This window comes from Heteronotia binoei, chromosome 14 (genome assembly GCF_032191835.1).
Source record: "Heteronotia binoei isolate CCM8104 ecotype False Entrance Well chromosome 14, APGP_CSIRO_Hbin_v1, whole genome shotgun sequence".
NCBI classification, from domain to species: Eukaryota; Metazoa; Chordata; class Lepidosauria; order Squamata; family Gekkonidae; genus Heteronotia; species Heteronotia binoei.
In genome coordinates, this window is record NC_083236.1 from 70047239 (window position 1) to 70063987 (window position 16749).

Below are 16749 nucleotides of genomic sequence, written 5' to 3' on the forward strand. Positions count from 1 at the left end.
GCTTTGACTTGACATTTCCCTCCAGCATCCATAGAATCACACTGAAGCAGCAATAAGCAGGGCTGGGGCTGAGGCTGAGGCTCCAAAGTAGAGCCCCCCGTTGCATGCCGAAGACTCCAGTCCACAGCATCTCCAGTCATCAATGACATTAAGGTTCTCCACCAGAGACCTGCTGTCAGCCGCAGTAGACAAGAGTGGCCTTCGTAGTCAGATGGTCTGACTCAGCAGAAGCTATGAAGAAAGGTTAAAATGCTTGGGGCTCTTTAGCTTGGAGAAACATCGACTGCAGGGTGACATGATAGAGGTTGACAAGATTATGCATGGGATGTAGAAAGTAGAGAAAGAAGTCCTTTTCTCCCTTTCTCACAATTCAAGAACTCGTGGGCATTCAATTAAATTGCTGAGCAGTCGGGTTAGAACGGATAAAAGGAAGTACTTCTTCACCCAAAAGGTGATTAACACATGGAATTCACTGCCACAGGAGGTGGTGGCAGCTGCAAGCATAGCCAGCTTCAAGAGGGGATTGGATAAAAATATGGAGCAGAGGTCCATCAGTGGCTATTAGCCACATGGTATAGATGGAACTCTTTGGGGCAGTGACGCTCTGTATTCTTGGTGCTTGGTACAGTGGGAGGACTTCTAGTGCTCTGGCCCCACTGATGCACCTCCTGATGGCACCTGGGTGTTTTGGCCACAGTGTGACACAGAGTATTGGACTGGATGGGCCATTGGCCTGATCCAACATGGCTTCTCTTATGTTCTTATGTCTGAGGCAGTGATGCTCTGTATTCTTGGTGCTTCAGGGGGGCAACATTGGGAGGGCTTCTAGTGTCCTGGCCCCACTGGTGGACCTCCTGATGGCACCTGGGGTTTTTGGCCACTGTGTGACACAGAGTGTTGGACTGGATGGGCCATTGGTCTGATCCAACATGGCTTCTCTTATTTTCTTAAGCACGCTTCAATTTATTTGTTGTATCATAAACTACTTTGAGCAGCGAGGAGAAGGAGCACAGAAATATATAAAATACATTCAAATAAAAGCTAGAGATAAACGGACTCACTGAAACCTTGCAGGATAGATAAAACTTCAGTTAACACTGGAAAGGCTCGCAAGAGGGAGTTTTGGGGTAGATACCAAGAAGGCTTTCCCCAAGGCCTTCCCCTGGAGGTCTTTGTGCCGTTTGGGCTCCCACAGCAGGAACATCTGGTCAGAAGGAGCCCTTTAGATACTGCAAGCCATTGAAAGGTTTTAGGTTGTGATAAAGTGATATATTCGGCTGCTGCAAAGCCATCCTTCAGCTTCATGTTTTCCTCCTGGCTCAAAGCCCCGTGTCTGGTTGGGTATACCAATGGAAGGAAGGTGGATGTCCCTTTCCTCTTGGGCTGTGGGCCCTGGCTTGGTGCTGGCAAGGAGTGCCTGATAAGCTGAGCTGGGTTTGGATAAGGAGGCATAGAGATGCATTTCTTTGCAGCTGGAGATGTTCCTGGGCAACTGTAGTTGTGTGGCCTCTATTCATGCAGACACAACACCAGCCATGCGCTTATAAAATCAGTTTTTTCTTCTGATGTCCCCTGCTGAAGTGTTAGGATTGTTCTGGCTGGATGCCATAATAAACTTGCATTCATATAAAATCAGTTGCTGGATTGTGAGTTAAGGGAGCATCGTTCCTCAAGGTGGGCACGCCATCCCCATTCGCCACAAAATCCACACTGTGGGTCCGGTCTTGCTTTTGGGGGCTGCCAGCCCAAGCCCTGTGTCGTCCGTGGGGCTCTGCTGTGGCTTCCAACAATTCTTATAGTGAGAAAAGAGAGAGAGAGGAAGAGCCTCCCTTGGGGTCTGGGGTAATGGTCTGCATCGCCTTTCCCTTCCCCAGGTGACACAGCTGTGTACAAGGAGGGCGTCTACTGGATCAGAGGCCGGACTTCTGTTGACATCATCAAAAGTGGTGGCTACAAAATCAGCGCCCTCGAAGTTGAGCGCCATCTGCTGGCCCACCCCAGCATTGCTGGTAAAGCACAGCCCCCTCCCAATAACCTGCCACTGGGGAATGCCCTTCCTTCCCTTCCCTCCCCTTCCTCCCCTCCCTTCCTTTATCCCTCCCTCCCTTCCCTTCCTCCCCTCCTCTCCCCGACCCCTCCATTCCCTCCCTCCTTCCTTCCTTCTTCCCTCCTCCCTTCCCTTCCCTCCCCTCCCCTTCCCTCCCCAACCCCTCCCTTCCCTCCCTCCTTCCTTCCTCCTTCCCCTCCCCCTCCCTCCCTTCCTTTCTTTATCCCTCCCTTCCCTCCCTCCATTCCCTTCCCTTCCCTCCCCAACCCCTTTCCTTCCTTCCTTCCTTCCTTCCTTCCTTCCTTCCTTCCTTCCTTCCTTCCTTCCTTCCTTCCTTCCTTCCTTCCTTCCTTCCTTCCTTCCTTCCTTCCTTCCTTCCTTCCTTCCTTCCTTCCCCTCCCCTCCCCTCCCCTCCCCTCCCTTCCTTCCAGTATAGTCCTATGCTGCAGCAGGGGCCATGGGCAGTGGGGTGGGTGCTCCAACTCTGAGATAATTTGAAAGGGGGCTGCTGAGATTTTGACTGCCTAGGGGCCTCCATAGGGTTGATTCTGGCACTGCCCACCCCTCTTGCAGCCCCCTGTCTGGGTGACTTCACCCTGCCCCCTTTCCTATGGGATACTTTTGCAGTCCTTGTCTCTCTCACGTGCAATCTCTCCCTCTCAGATGTGGCTGTGATTGGTCCTCAGGACCCCACGTGGGGCCAGAGAGTCAGTGCTGTTGTGAAGCTCCAGGAAGGCGAGACATTGTCTCTCAAGGAACTGAAGGATTGGGCCAGGTAAGCAACTGCAAACAAGCTGCCTCAGCTGAGTGCGGCTTCCTCTCTGGCTGACACCACCGAGGCACCAGAGGGCAGGCCGGGCAATGAGCTGGCCTGGGCCAGGCAAGAGGATGGTCCAGTTGGCTTCCAAGTTCCCTGCTGTGTCTTGAACACGAGTAGTCTTCTTTAGGCCAGCCAGACATCTGTTCATCCAGAAAGAGCCCGTTTGGTGTAGTGGTTAAGTGTGGAGACTTATCTGGGAGAACCAGGTTTGATTCCCCACTCCTCCTCCTCCCCTTCTTCTTCTTCCTCTTCTCCTCCTCCTCCTCCTCCTCTTCTTCTTCCTCTTTCTCCTCCTCCTCCTCCTCTTCTTCTTCCTCTTTCTCCTCCTTCTCTTCTTTTTCTTCCTCTTTTTCCTCTTTCTCCTCCTTCTCTTCTTCCTCCTTCTCTTCCTCCTCTTCTTCCTCTCTCCTCTTCTTCTTCCTCTTCCTCCTCCTCTTCTTCTTCCTCTCTCTTCTTCCTCCTCTTTCTCCTCCTTCTCTTCTTCTTCCTCTTTCTCCTCCTCCTCCTCTTCTTCTTCCTCTCTCTTCTTCTTCCTCTTTCTCCTTCTCTTCTTCTTCTTCCTCTTTTTCCTCCTCCTCTTCTTCTTCTTCCTCTCTCCTTTTCTTCCTCTTTCTCCTCCTCTTCTTCTTCTTCCTCTTTCTCCTCCTCCTCTTCTTTTTCCTCTTTCTCCTCCTCTTCTTCTTCCTCTCTCCTCTTCTTCCTCTTTCTCCTCCTTCTCTTCTTCCTCTTTCTCTTCCTCCTCTTCTTCCTCTCTCCTTCTTCCTCTTCCTCCTCCTCTTCTTCTTCTTCCTCTCTCCTCTTCTTCTTCCTCTTTCTCCTCCTCCTCCTCTTCTTCTTCTTCTTCTTCCTCTCTCCTCTTCTTTTTCCTCTTTCTCCTCCTTCTCTTCTTCCTCTTTCTCCTCCTCCTCTTTTTCTTCCTTCTCTTTCTCCTCCTCCTCTTCTCCTTAATTGGGGGTGCTGCCAGGGACTGACCCAGGACCATGGTGGGTGCAAAGCAGGGGCTGTGGACCCTCCACTTGGAGGCATCTTACCTGGGGACAGTAAGGGACAACCCATAATGAACAAAGTCTTTCAGGAATGCAAAAGGAAAGGGGGGGGGCTGCAGGTGCGATGTCCTGGAGGGAGGGAAGGAAGGAAATACCCCCCCTCCCTGTCTTTGTATCACTGCAAGTCTCCGCTTGCTCCCTTGCCGCAAGGACTGGAGGGCAGTTTGCCCTCCCAGGAGGGAAGGAATCCAGCCAGGACTGGATCCATCTCGAAGCCACCCTCGTTCGCTTTGGGAAGAGTCCGTGGTCCTTGAGCTGAACGCAGCCCCCCCCCCTCGCTCCAGGCCTCGCACCCCCGCTGGCATCTGTCTCTGCCACTCCGCCTGTCTCCCCTCTTTATCCTCAACGTCAGCTCTCGTCTCCGTCTTCTCTCGCCTCCTCTCTGGCAGCAGACACATGTCCCCCTTCAGAGTGATTCACGCGGTGGCATTTGTCTCCCGGTCCTGAGTGAAGGCAGGACGCCTGGACAGCTCCGACGCTGGGCTGGGCAGCGAGGGGGGGAGCTCTCACCCTTCCCGGGGGCGGGGGGGGGGGAGGACATGTCATGTCATGTCACGTCAGATACAATGGCAGGGGAGCTGCCTGTCAGAGCCGGGCACGGCCCTGGGTGTCGTGTGCCAGAGCAAGGTGACTTTGCTCTGTGCCAGGGCTCCTGGGTGAGGCTTCAAGGGAGCCTCCGCTTGTCTGGCCCCCCTCCTCTTGAGCCGGGCAGGGCACAAGGCACAATTGGGAGTGCAGCTTCGGAGAGGGGCCTGCCCAGAATTCTTCCCAAGGAGCAGGACTTTGCCAGGCTCTTGCATGCTTATGTGGCGGATTTGTCATTTGCTCTCCCTGCCATATCTAATTGCAAGGATTGATGAGTACCCATTAAAAGTGATCTATCCTGCCTCTTAGAGGGGCTCTGTCTCGGTGCTCTCAGATGCACACGCTGGTAGTGCTGCATTGTTACCTAGCCCCGTGCAATGCTGGGTGGAAGGCTTGAGCGCCAAAGACCCTTCCAAGCCCTATGAGACCCTCTGCTCAGAGGACAGGGAACATATGAACATATGAAGCTGCCTTATACTGAATCAGACCTTTTGGTCCATCAAAGTCAGTATTGTCTTCTCAGACTTGCAGTGGCTCTCCAGGGTCTCAAGCTGAGGTTTTTCACACCTATTTGCCTGGACCCTTTTTTGGAGATGCCAGGGATTGAACCTGGGACCTTCTGCTTCCCAAGCAGATGCTCTACCACTGAAGGAGCTATAGCTCGGTGTTAGAGCACCTCCTTGGCGTGCAGAAGGGCCCAGGTTCAATCCCCGCCATCTCCAGCTAAACGGACCAGGCAGGAGGTGATATGAAAAACCACTGCCAGTCCAACTAAACGATACTGACCTTGATGGACCAACAGGATCACAGCCAGGATTTTCTGTTTGGGGGGGCCAGAGAAAGGGAGGGGAGGGAAGAAAGCAACTTTAAATGTGTTCCCCAAGCCCCCATGCCCCCAGCTTGGCTTGAAGGGATTTAAAGATCCAAATGCCTTCTCCCAGTTCCCTTGGTCTCACACGCAGGGCTCTATTTTTGTAGCAGGAACTCCTTTGCCTGTTAGGCCACACACCCCTGTTGTGGCCAATCCTCCCGGAGCTTACAGTAGGCCCTGTAAGAAGACCCCTGGAAGCTCTTCGACGACAGGCTACCTCAGAGGGGTGTGGCCTAATATGCAAAGGAGTTCCTGCTACCCAAAAAGCCCCGCACAATTTGCTCCTGGCTCCAAGATCAGCCTGCGGCAGGAAGGTCTGTCTGTCTCTCTCTCCCCTCCTCCTCGCCCTCCAATAGCAGGCAGACCTGCTTGGTGGCTTCTCTCAACAAGCAGTTTAAACTGCCAGGGGAGAGAAGCTGGCCCCAGGATCTGCACGAGGTGGGGAAGTCTCTCCCCATTGCACACAGACCCTGCTCGGAGGCTTCCCTTGGCCAAGAGTTTGGAATTGGAAGCCAGGAGTGGTGGGTAGTGGGGCTGGGACCCTGGCCTTGGTGGGGGGGGGGCAGAATCCTGGGGGCCCCACCACAGCTACAGGCTTGTGGACCAAGGGTGCGGTTCAATAGAAGTCAGCTTCATGTGTGTTCACGTGACAGCATTATATTGGAGCAGGCTTATTTGATTTGTGGACAGCCTGTGCCGCTGTGAGGAGCAGGGGCCTTCATTTGACTTCTGGATTCAAACATCTGTTTGACACTTGGCGGCGGCAGCAGCTGCTTTCAGATTCCTCGCTGTGGGAAAGAACGTTCTTAGGCAAGGTGTTGCAAGAGAGGTGGGGTTTTCAGGAAGCACCAGGGCTTTTGGGTGGGATGAGTCAGTTTGGTGTAGTGGTGAAGTCTTATCTGGGAGAAGCAGGTTTGATTCCCCACTCCTCCACTTGCAGCTGCTGGAATGGCCTTGGGTCAGCCAGAGCTCTGCCAGGGGTTGTCCTTGAAAAGGCAGCTGCTGTCAGAGCTCTCTCAGCCCCACCCACCTCACAGGGTGTCTATTGTGGGGGGAGAAGATAAAGGAGATTGTGAGCCACTCTGAGTCTCTGATTTAGAGAGAAGGACCAGGTATAAATCTGCAGTTCTTCTTCAATTCTTCTTCTTATACCCTATCCAGGGCTTTTTTTGTAGCAGCAACTCCTTTGCCTATTAGGCCACACTGCCTGATGTAACCAATCCTCCTGGAGCTTACAGTAGGCCTGTAAGAAGAGCCCTGTAAGCTCCAGGAGGATTGGCTACATCAGGGGTGTGTGGCCTAATAGGCAAGCAGCTCCTGCTACAAAAGAAGCCCTGAGAAGGACCAAAACAGGATTCTGCCCGAGGGTGAGAGTGGAGAGGAGACATTCAGCCACAGCAGCACAGGTGTTAATCGGAAGACGTTTGTGTTCCCCAGGGAGTCCATGCCCCCCTACACCATTCCCTCCGAGCTGCTCCTGGTGGAGGAGATTCCGCGGAACCAGATGGGCAAAGTGGACAAGAAACAACTTCTCAGGCAGTTCTACTCCGCCTGAGCCAACCAGCATTCAGCCTCCTGCTCCACAGAGCATCATGGGAGAGGTGCAAAGAAGGAACTCACGGGTGGAATTCTAGCAGGAGCTTTTTTGCATATTAGGCCACACTCCCCTGATGTAGCCAATCCTCCAAGAGCTTGGCTCTTGTAAGCTCTTGGAGAATTGGCTACATCAGGGGGGGAGTGGCCTAATATGCAAAAGAGCTCCTGCTAGCATTCCACCCCAAAAGAATTTATACATGGGTACGTTCGGTCGCTCTCCTTTGCAGGATCCTGACCACATGCCAGTGTGATGGCACGCCCGTGGCTCATCAAACGCTGGCTGGGATTGGTCTTTTTAGCCATAAATAAATTCTGGTTTTCTTCTCTACTGCCAGCATATTTTTATTGTTGTAATGCTGAGGCTCAGCAGCGGCAGTATGAGTTTGAGCTTAAATGCCAATGGATTTGATTCTGCTTATCGGCCCATAGAAACTCCACCAGCTGAAGAAGGCCCTGGCTGTGTCCCATGGAAGAGAAGTTCTGCCTCCACCCCCTCGCCTCCAGGAGCCCTCTGAGCACACTGGCACCATTGGAACACAGAGCTGTTCATTTTCTTAGGGCAGTAGCTACTGTTTTTATCCCAAATTTCCCCTCTAGTTCAGGGGTTCCTGACCCAGTGCCCTCAGGCACCATGACACCCAGTCTGGTGTAGAGGTTAAGTGCACGGACTCTTATCTGGGAGAACCGGGTTTGATTCCCCACTCCTCCACTTGAAGCTGCTGGAATGGCCTTGGGTCAGCCAGAGCTCTCTTATCTGGGAGAACTGGGTTTGATTCCCCACTCCTCCACTTGCACCTGCTGGGATGGCCTTGGGTCAGCCAGAGCTCTCTTATCTGGGAGAACCGGGTTTGATTCCCCCCTCCTCCACTTGCACCTGCTGGAATGGCCTTGGGTCAGCCACAGCTCTCTTATCTGGGAGAACTGGGTTTGATTCCCCACTCCTCCACTTGCACCTGCTGGAATGGCCTTGGGTCAGCCAGAGCTCTCGTAGCCAGAGCTCTCGTAGGAGTTGTCCTTCAAAGCGCAGCTGCTATGAGAGCCTTCTCCAGCCCCACCCACTTCACAGGGTGTCTGTTGTGGGGGAAGACTCAGGGACACTGCAGGCTCCTGTTGAACTGCAGCAGAATTCTTGTTTTTGAACAGCCAGAGCCAGGCGCCTATGACACAGCTGGGGAAGGAAAGGAATGCAGATCAGGCGCAGAGGAACTGAAATGGTCCAAGAGCCCGGGGTACTGGGAACTCACAGACTTTCACACCTGAATACCTGATATTGAACTAAATTGTTGTGAACCGCCCTGAGCCCTGCACAAGTGGAGAAGGGTGGTCAAGAAATCTAATGTAGTAAATAATAAAGGAATACCCTATTACTTGTAACTGACAATGCGGTACCTTGAAGGCTTTACCTCAGCGCGTTCGGTTCTCTTTGATATGTTGTAGCATCTGTCATTAAAAGAAGAAGACATCTCCAAAATGAAATTTCTGGGGGTTTTTGGCTAATCTCAGAAGCGTCTCGATTCTTTTGCTGCTTTTCTCTTTTAAGTCATTTCCGTGGGCGCTGGTCAGTTCTTCAGGGCTGCCATATATGCCAGTAAATGCCCACTGGGCAGTAGTGCCTGCCTCTCTGTAGGAGGATTCTCAGGGTTGGAGAGTGGGGTCAGAGGTCAGAATGTCACTGTTCTGATAGGCCTGTTAGGTCCCGCCCCCTCTTTTTGTGCTGCAGAAGAGGTTATTGGGGGGGGGGGGTTCCATTTGATGCTCCCTTCCTGTATGCATGTATTTCAGCCCGCAATACCTGACCCCCTCGTCTGATGAAGTGCGCTTCGAGAGCACCCGAAAGCTTACGTTCTCAATAAAACTCGGTTGGTCTTAAAGGTGAATCTTGACTCCTGCTTTGTTCAACTGCTTCAGACCAACACGGCTGCTCTCTTGGATCTATCCCCTCAGTATGTATGCTGAAGCTCAAATACTCTGGCCACCCAATGAGAAGGGAGCACTCCCTGGAGAAGACCCTTGTTACGTGTGTGGACTCAAGTGAAGACTTTGGGTGTGCTGCCGGCTCATCGGAGCCATGCGGACTGAGCTTGGGGACTCGGGAACAACGGGCTGCAGGATCCAAATCACAAGCCCCCACCGGTTTGAATGACCCTGTGCTGTGCTAGCGCAGGAATCCAGGGATGTATATAAGTTGGGCCCAGTAGGCCCCATCTCCAGTCTTGTCATGTAGCCCTGTCTTATATCATGTCTATTAAAGAGCTTGTTATCACACAGCCGGCGACTTCTCCATGCATTGAACCCACTATATTATAACCCTAATGCTGGGAAAGACCGAAGGCAAAAAAAAAGAAGGGGACGGCAAAAGAGGAGATGGCTGGACAGCGTTACTGATGTGACTAACACAAATTTGAGCAGACTTCGGAGGGTGGTGGAAGACAGGAGGGCTTGGCGTGACTTGGTCCTCGGGGTCGCAAAGAGTCCGGCTCGACTGTCCGACTGAGCAACAAACACAAACAACAGTATGTGTGTACATGGCCCAGTCGCAGGGGAGAGGTTTCCTCCCACATGTCACACTGTCAGCACTGGACTTTCTCCGCTCACATTTCCGGCTATTCTGTCTCTTTTGGGAAGGATTCCAACCCCCCCCCCCCTTTTTTCTAACAGCAGTAAAAAGAGTCCTTCATTAGGGGAGTGTAATCTCCATGCAGGGGACGACTAATAACCCACCTTAAATTGCGATCTGTCCTTTGCACGCTTCACCACCCACCTCCTTCTGTTTGGCTGCAGATGCGGGGAGGGGGTGGGGGAGGGGAGAGCAGAGGAAGGAGTAATTAAGGGAGTGCAAATAAATACCAACCTCTCTTAACAAGCCGGGCACGCCTCTGCCCAGGAATCTCTCTCCAACAGGCTCCCTGCAGGGGGAAGTCAAGGAAGGTGCTCTATACATCCCAAGACCCTTTAAGCTGAGTTAGCATGAGCTAGCTCACCGGTTTTTTTAGCCTCCGGCTCACACATTTTTGTCCAAGCTGGAGACTCATTTGACCGACCTCAGAAGGATGGAAGGCTGAGCCAACCTCGAGCCGGCTACCTGCACCCAGCTTCCACCAGGATCAAACTAAGGTCGTGAGCAGAGCTTGGACTGCAGTGCTGCAGCTTTACCACTCTGCGCCACGGGGCCCCTTGCAGTATGTGATACGCAGTAGCCAAATTGCTCACTCACAGCTTCAATGCCAATAGAGCCAGGTGGCCAGCCGTGTTGGTCTGAAGCGGTAGAACAAAGTAGGAGTCCAGGAGCTCCTTGAAGACCAACAAAGTTTGATTCAGAATGTAAGTTTTCATATGCATCCACACTTCTTCAGACAAAGGAATGGGCTACAGTGAGCAGAACTCAGATATAGCTGGTGGGTAGTGGTTAAGAATGTAAAGTGATGCAAAAAAAAAAAGCAATACACTATTTTGCCATTGGAGCCTAACTTTTTTTTTTGTACCACTATGCATGCTTAACCACTGCACACCAGCCGTATGCAGTTCTGCTCACTGTGCCCCATTCCCCCACCTGAAGAAGTGCACAGGCGTCCGAAAGCTTCCATTCGGAATGAAATAGATCCAGGTGGGCAGCTGTGTTGGTCTGAAGCAGTAGAACAAAACAGGAGTCAAGGTGCACCTTGAAGAGCAACAAAATTTTATTCAGAATGTCAGCTTTCGTGTGCTAGAAGCACCCTTCATCAGACAACAGGGTGGAATGGCAAGCAGTCCTAAATATAGAGAAGTGGGCAGTGAGTTAGTCTGCAGAGTCATGGAAAAGTTTTTTAGCAGATTAAGAGAGTCCCAAGTTGGGGTCTGGTGTTTGTTAGTTTATGTTAACTGGGCTGAAACAACAACAATTAAGTTGGAATAGCAGATGGATGTCCATGTGCTAAACTAAACCATTAGGTATCCTGGGTGTGAAGTGCAATAAATGAGAGTCTGTTGTAATGTTAGCTCTGGGTTAAAAAGAGTGCATAGGTTTCTCAGAGGTTTGATTTAAACATATAACACACATAGAAACATAATTCTAGTTTGCCATTACAAAAAGTAAAAAGGTAAAGGTAGTCCCCTGTGCAAGCACCAGTCATTTCCGACTCTGGGGTGACGTTGCTTTCACAACGTTTTCACAGCAGACTTTTTACAGGGTGGTTTGCCATTGCCTTCCCCAGTCATCTGCACTTTCCCCCCAGCAAACTGGGGACTCATTTGACCGACCTCAGAAGGATGGAAGGCTGAGTCAACTTGAGCTGGCTACCTGAACCCAGCTTCTGCCGGGATTGAACTCAGGTCATGAGCAGGGCTTGGACTGCAGTACTGCAGCTTTACCACTCTGCACCACGGGACCCTTTCCATTACAAAAAAGAATACATGAAAATATAGTGGAAGATGGGTTAGTATATGTAGTGAGATAAACTATTTGAGTATGTCATGTGATAAAACAATTGACTCGTTTTATCACATGTGGTGGCAATGCAAAAAGGCGAGAAGTTATTGGACTCAAATACACACCTGGCTACCAAAAATACTTAAATATAAACCATTTACCCGAATTTTATCTTTTGAGTATGTCAAAACCCCATTTCTAAGACACAAGCTAGATTTTTGGTTCACGCAACTATGGCAGCAAGAATTATATATGCTAGGTACTGGAAGGCACCACAAATACCTAAGAAAGAAGAATTTGTGCAAAAAGTGTTGGAAATAGCTGAAATGGACTTTCTCTCAACCAAATTGTTTGCAACAAAGTTAAAATAAATGTAAAGAGGTTTGGCAGCCCATGTATGATTGGTTGAACATGCAGAAATAGTCGTAATAAAGGAGAGGGGTGATGGAAGAGAAGTTTTAATGAAACTGATAGATGAACTTAGAAGAAGAACCAGATCAAAGTTCTCTTCCCCCAAAATGTTCGTTTATGTGTATTTTTCATTTATTGTTTTTGTTTTTGCATTGTTATAACATTTGTGTTGTTGTTTTTATGTTGTTTATTATGTAAAAAATAAAAATATTATGAACCTGAGTATGTCAATACAAAAAACATTATTCTGAATAAAACTTGGTTGAACTTAAAGGTGCTACTTAGCTGCACTGCCTTTAGCTCCCAAAAGTAGAATTTTTGCTCGCAGGACTGCACAGCTTCCACGGAGCATCGGCCGGAGTCTCTCCTGGGGTTGCCAGCTCAAGGTTGGGAAATACCTGAAGATTTGGGGAAGGGGTGGAGTCTGAGGAGGATGGAATTTAGGGAGGGGATAATACTACAGAATGGGGTATAATACTACAGAACCCACCTGCCATCGAGGCTATTTTCTCTGTCGTCTGGAGATGGGTTCTAATAGCAGGAGATCTCCAGCCACCACCTGGAAGCTGGCAGCCCTGCCCATGGCTGGTATCTTCAGATCTGTGGGCCACGCCCATCTGTGAGGCTGCAGGTCTTTGTTTCCAGGGTAGGCCTGATTCACAACCGCTACTGAACTGAAAGAACACCTCGGATGGGCTGATTTGGCCAATCTTTGTCCACAGGTTCATGGTTAGAAGGACTCCCATCTGGATTTGAGTGCAAGCACCATCTGAACTCAGATCTTAACCCATTCTTACTCTCCAGCCTGCCCTCCCACCATTGCCGCTTCTGTTGTTGGCTCTTCCAGAACAAAGTCCCTTCTTTTCACTGGGAGGCACACGCGAGGTTCATGGGGGGTTGTGATCAATAGGGGAGGGATGGTGTCTCAGTGGTAGAGCATCTGCTTGGTAAGCAGAATTGTTCCATGTTCAATCCCCGGCTTCTCCAACAAAAGGGGGTCCAGGCAAGTAGGCGAGAAGAACCTCAGCTTGAGACCCTGGAGAGCCGCTGCCAGTCTGGGTAGACAATACTGACTTTAGGGTTTGTAGAGTCTTTCGGGATCAAGTGCCATGTTCTACTGGAGAAAGTTTTCCTTCCAGACGTTTCGTTCTCAGCTGCGGAGAACATCCTCAGTGGCGTTGCAGCCGGAGCAGGTGCTCTGACCTTCTTGGCTGCTGTGCATTGAGTGGGGCCGGGGCTGCTGGAGAGCTGCTATTTCTAGGCTGGAGGGGGTGTGATGAAAGGGCAATTGGTTTGTGGATGTGCCCATTGTTTGGTGGGGCTTTCTGGAAGGGTAGTGATAAGGAAACTGGCTGTTGAATGTGACCATTGTTCTGTGTTAATTGCTGGGAGGGTTGGAAGGGGTTTGAAGATAAGGAAGATGGTTGTTGACTGTGCTGATTGTTCTGTGGAATTTGCTGGTTGTTCTGAGACTTTCTGCAATTTATAGTCTGTAGGGTGTTTTGCAGAGCTGGGTACCAAGATTGGTGGATGAAAATGCCTTCTTCCTTTCTGTTAAAATTGTGCTGGTGTTTGTAAATCTCAATAGCTTCTCTGTTCAGGCGGGTATGATAATGTGAGACCATAGAAAGGAGACCCCTGGAGTCTACAAAATACCCTGCTCCTGTGGTGCAGTCTACATTGGCACTACCCAACGCAGTATCAACACCCGCCTCACCAAACACAAGAGACACTGTCGCTTGTTTCAGCCAGAAAAATCAGCTGTAGCTGAACATGCACTTCAAGAAGGAGACCACGTCATCCACTTTGAAAGAAATATATATACTACTAGAATGCCCTTGAGATAGAAGTTGCAGTTCTTTGGCCAGATTCCTCCTGACACTGCCACAGAACAGATCTTTATTCCAGAGGAAGAGGAGCCCAGCGTCTTCCCTCCGCCCAGCAATGGGGCCTCTCGCCCGCCCAGCCCCCAAAGTGGTGCTAGGAAAGGACCTTTCCGGCCAGGCCACCCTACAGTAGAGACGGAGCCGTCCCCTTTGTGAGAACATCAGCGGTGCAGTAAATTTTTTCACTTACCATATAGATCAATATCAAATTATCATGTCGCACATTCATAACTCTTTAGCGAGCAACAATGGGGAGAGACAAGGTCACTGGAGAATAAATAGCAGCCGGGGCACCCCACGATCTATCATCCCCGACAAGCCCCCGTGCCCTGCTCCAGGCCGCTGACAAGATCATTAATAAAACTCCGCTGCTGCCCGATCGATGGGTTTGATGGATGAGCGCAGGTTCCAAATACAGTAAAACAGCTGGCTGTCATGCTTGGGTGAGGAATGCGAGCTCCACCGAGGGGCACGGGGGCCGGGGGCCTTTTTGGAAAAAAGAGAAAGATCTTTAAAAGCCGTTCAGTGTTTGCCAATGAGCGTTTGAACTCAGCACCTGAGCCCTCGGCCTGGGCGGGAGGCTGCTTGGAAAGCCAAAAGGGGCAGCTGCGTGGATGAAGGGGAAGCCATGCCACTTAACGTTGGCTCAGGGCCAGTGTGGTGCAAGGTGCTGTACAAAATGCCAACCTGTGTGCCCTGGTGAGCTCCTGGGCCAGGCCAGGGCCAGGCCGCGATGGAAAGGGGCCAGGGCTCAGTGGCAGAGCCTCTACTTGCCATGCAGGAGGCCCCAGGCTCAGTCTCCAATCGGGGACCGGGAAGCAGAGAATAGTGTCCTTGATGGGCTGGGAGGGGGAGGGACCGTGGCTCGGTGGTAGAGCGTCTGCTTGGTATGCGGAAGGTCCCCGGTTCACCCCCCGGCATCTCCAGTTAGAGAACCGGCAGGAGGTGATGTGAAACACCCTGCTCTGTCTGAGAGCCTGGAGAGCTGCTGCCAGTCTGAGTAGACAGGACTTCAACAGACCAGTCCTCTGATTCAGCAGAAGGCAGCTACAGGTGGGTTGGTTTGTGAAAAGTAGCTTAGGGGAGGACATATTTGTGGATAAGGAGAGGGGACGCAGGTGGGTATGGACCAGGGTTGGCCAAACTGTGGCTCTTTCACACATACCGTGTGGCTCTTGAAGCCCCCACCGCCCTGTTGACCGGCTGAGAGAAGGCATTTGCCTCTTTCAATCACTTCTCCAAGGCAAGCCAGCTGGCAGCTTGGAGAATGCATTTAAAGTTAAAGTTGCTTTCTTTCCACCTCCCCTTCCCTCCCCCTCTATTTGCTCCTTCCTTCCTTCTTTTGCGGCTCTCAAACATCTGCTGTTCATAGCTTAGGGCTCTCAGACATCTGACATTTATTCTATTTGTTCTTTGCGGCTCTTCCGTTAAGCAAGTTTGGCCACTCCTGGTATGGACAGTGGGCACAGTGAAAGGTGTGGCTCAGCTGAGATATTTTAAAAGCGGCGACTGATACGGGAGCTGTCTGGAGCTGATACGGGCCGAAGCAACAGAGGGGCAGGGCAGAGACCCCGCAGTGGATTGATGCAGCTGAAGGACAGAAAGCCTCTCCGAGCCGTTCAGACCGGGTCTGCGTTCCAGTCCCAGAATGTTCTCCCGCCATCACCGCCCTTATGCCGGCTCCTGCATCTTCCTCCCACCTGCTCCTCTCTGCTTGCCGCTCACGCCTCTCCTTGACATCCACAGGGCAGCCAGACTTTCAGTGACTGGAGCAAGGGCTCCACCTGACTCAGTCATCTGGCTGCTTCACAGCTGCCTGCCAAGCCCCCGGAGGACATCCTAAAGCGAAAGCAATTAAAAACAAGCCCCCCTCCCCAATCTCAGAAATAGCACCCCTTCCGACAAACCTGCACTCATCCCTTTAATAGTCTGGACATGCTGGTGCCGGGCTCAAGTACAGGACCAGCCCTGAAGAGGAGAGCCAGTTTGGTGTAGTGTTGAAGTGTGTGAACTCTTATCTGGGAGAACCGGGTTTGATTCCCCCCTCCTCCACTTGCAGCTGCTGGAATGGCCTTTGGTCAGCCAGAGCTCTCTTCTCTGGAAGAACTGGGTTTGATTCCCCACTCCTCCACTTGCACCTGCTGGAGTGGCCTTGGGTCAGCCATAGCTCTCTTATCTGGGAGAACCAGGTTTGATTCCCCACTCCTCCACTTGCACCTGCTGGAGTGGCCTTGGGACAGCCAGAGCTCTCTTATCTGGGAGAACCGGGTTTGATTCCCCACTCCTCCACTTGCAGCTGCTGGAATGGCCTTGGGTCAGCCAGAGCTCTCTTATCTGGGAGAACCGGTTTGGATTCCCCACTCCTCCACTTGCAGCTGCTGGAATGGCCTTGGGACAGCCAGAGCTCTCTTATCTGGGAGTACCAGGTTTGATTCCCCACTCCTCCACTTGCAGCTCCTGGAATGGCCTTGGGTCAGCCAGAGCTCTCTTATCTGGGAGAACCGGGTTGGATTCCCCACTCCTCCACTTGCAGCTGCTGGAATGGCCTTGGGACAGCCAGAGCTCTCTTATCTGGGAGTACCAGGTTTGATTCCCCACTCCTCCACTTGCAGCTGCTGGAATGGCCTTGGGTCAGCCAGAGCTCTCTTCTCTGGAAGAACTGGGTTTGATTCCCCACTCCTCCACTTGCACCTGCTGGAGTGGCCTTGGGTCAGCCATAGCTCTCTTATCTGGGAGAACCAGGTTTGATTCCCCACTCCTCCACTTGCACCTGCTGGAGTGGCCTTGGGACAGCCAGAGCTCTCTTATCTGGGAGTACCAGGTTTGATTCCCCACTCCTCCACTTGCAGCTGCTGGAATGGCCTTGGGTCAGCCAGAGCTCTCTTATCTGGGAGAACCGGTTTGGATTCCCCACTCCTCCACTTGCAGCTGCTGGAATGGCCTTGGGACAGCCAGAGCTCTCTTATCTGGGAGTACCAGGTTTGATTCCCCACTCCTCCACTTGCAGCTGCTGGAATGGCCTTGGGTCAGCCAGAGCTCTCTTATCTGGGAGAACCGGGTTGGATTCCCCACTCCTCCACTT

At 51.6% G+C, this 16749-nt stretch overlaps 1 protein-coding gene across 1 annotated transcript in view; it reads left to right on the forward strand.

Annotated features, from left to right (window-relative positions):
- Positions 1-7292, forward strand: part of ACSF3 (acyl-CoA synthetase family member 3) — a 110222-nt gene extending 102930 nt beyond the window's left edge. The window contains exon 9 of the mRNA XM_060253566.1: positions 6807-7292. Within this exon, the coding sequence (XP_060109549.1) occupies positions 6807-6924 (118 nt within the window). The 3' untranslated portion in view covers positions 6925-7292. The remainder of the gene's footprint in view (positions 1-6806) is intronic.
- The last annotated feature ends 9457 nt before the right edge of the window (positions 7293-16749 follow it).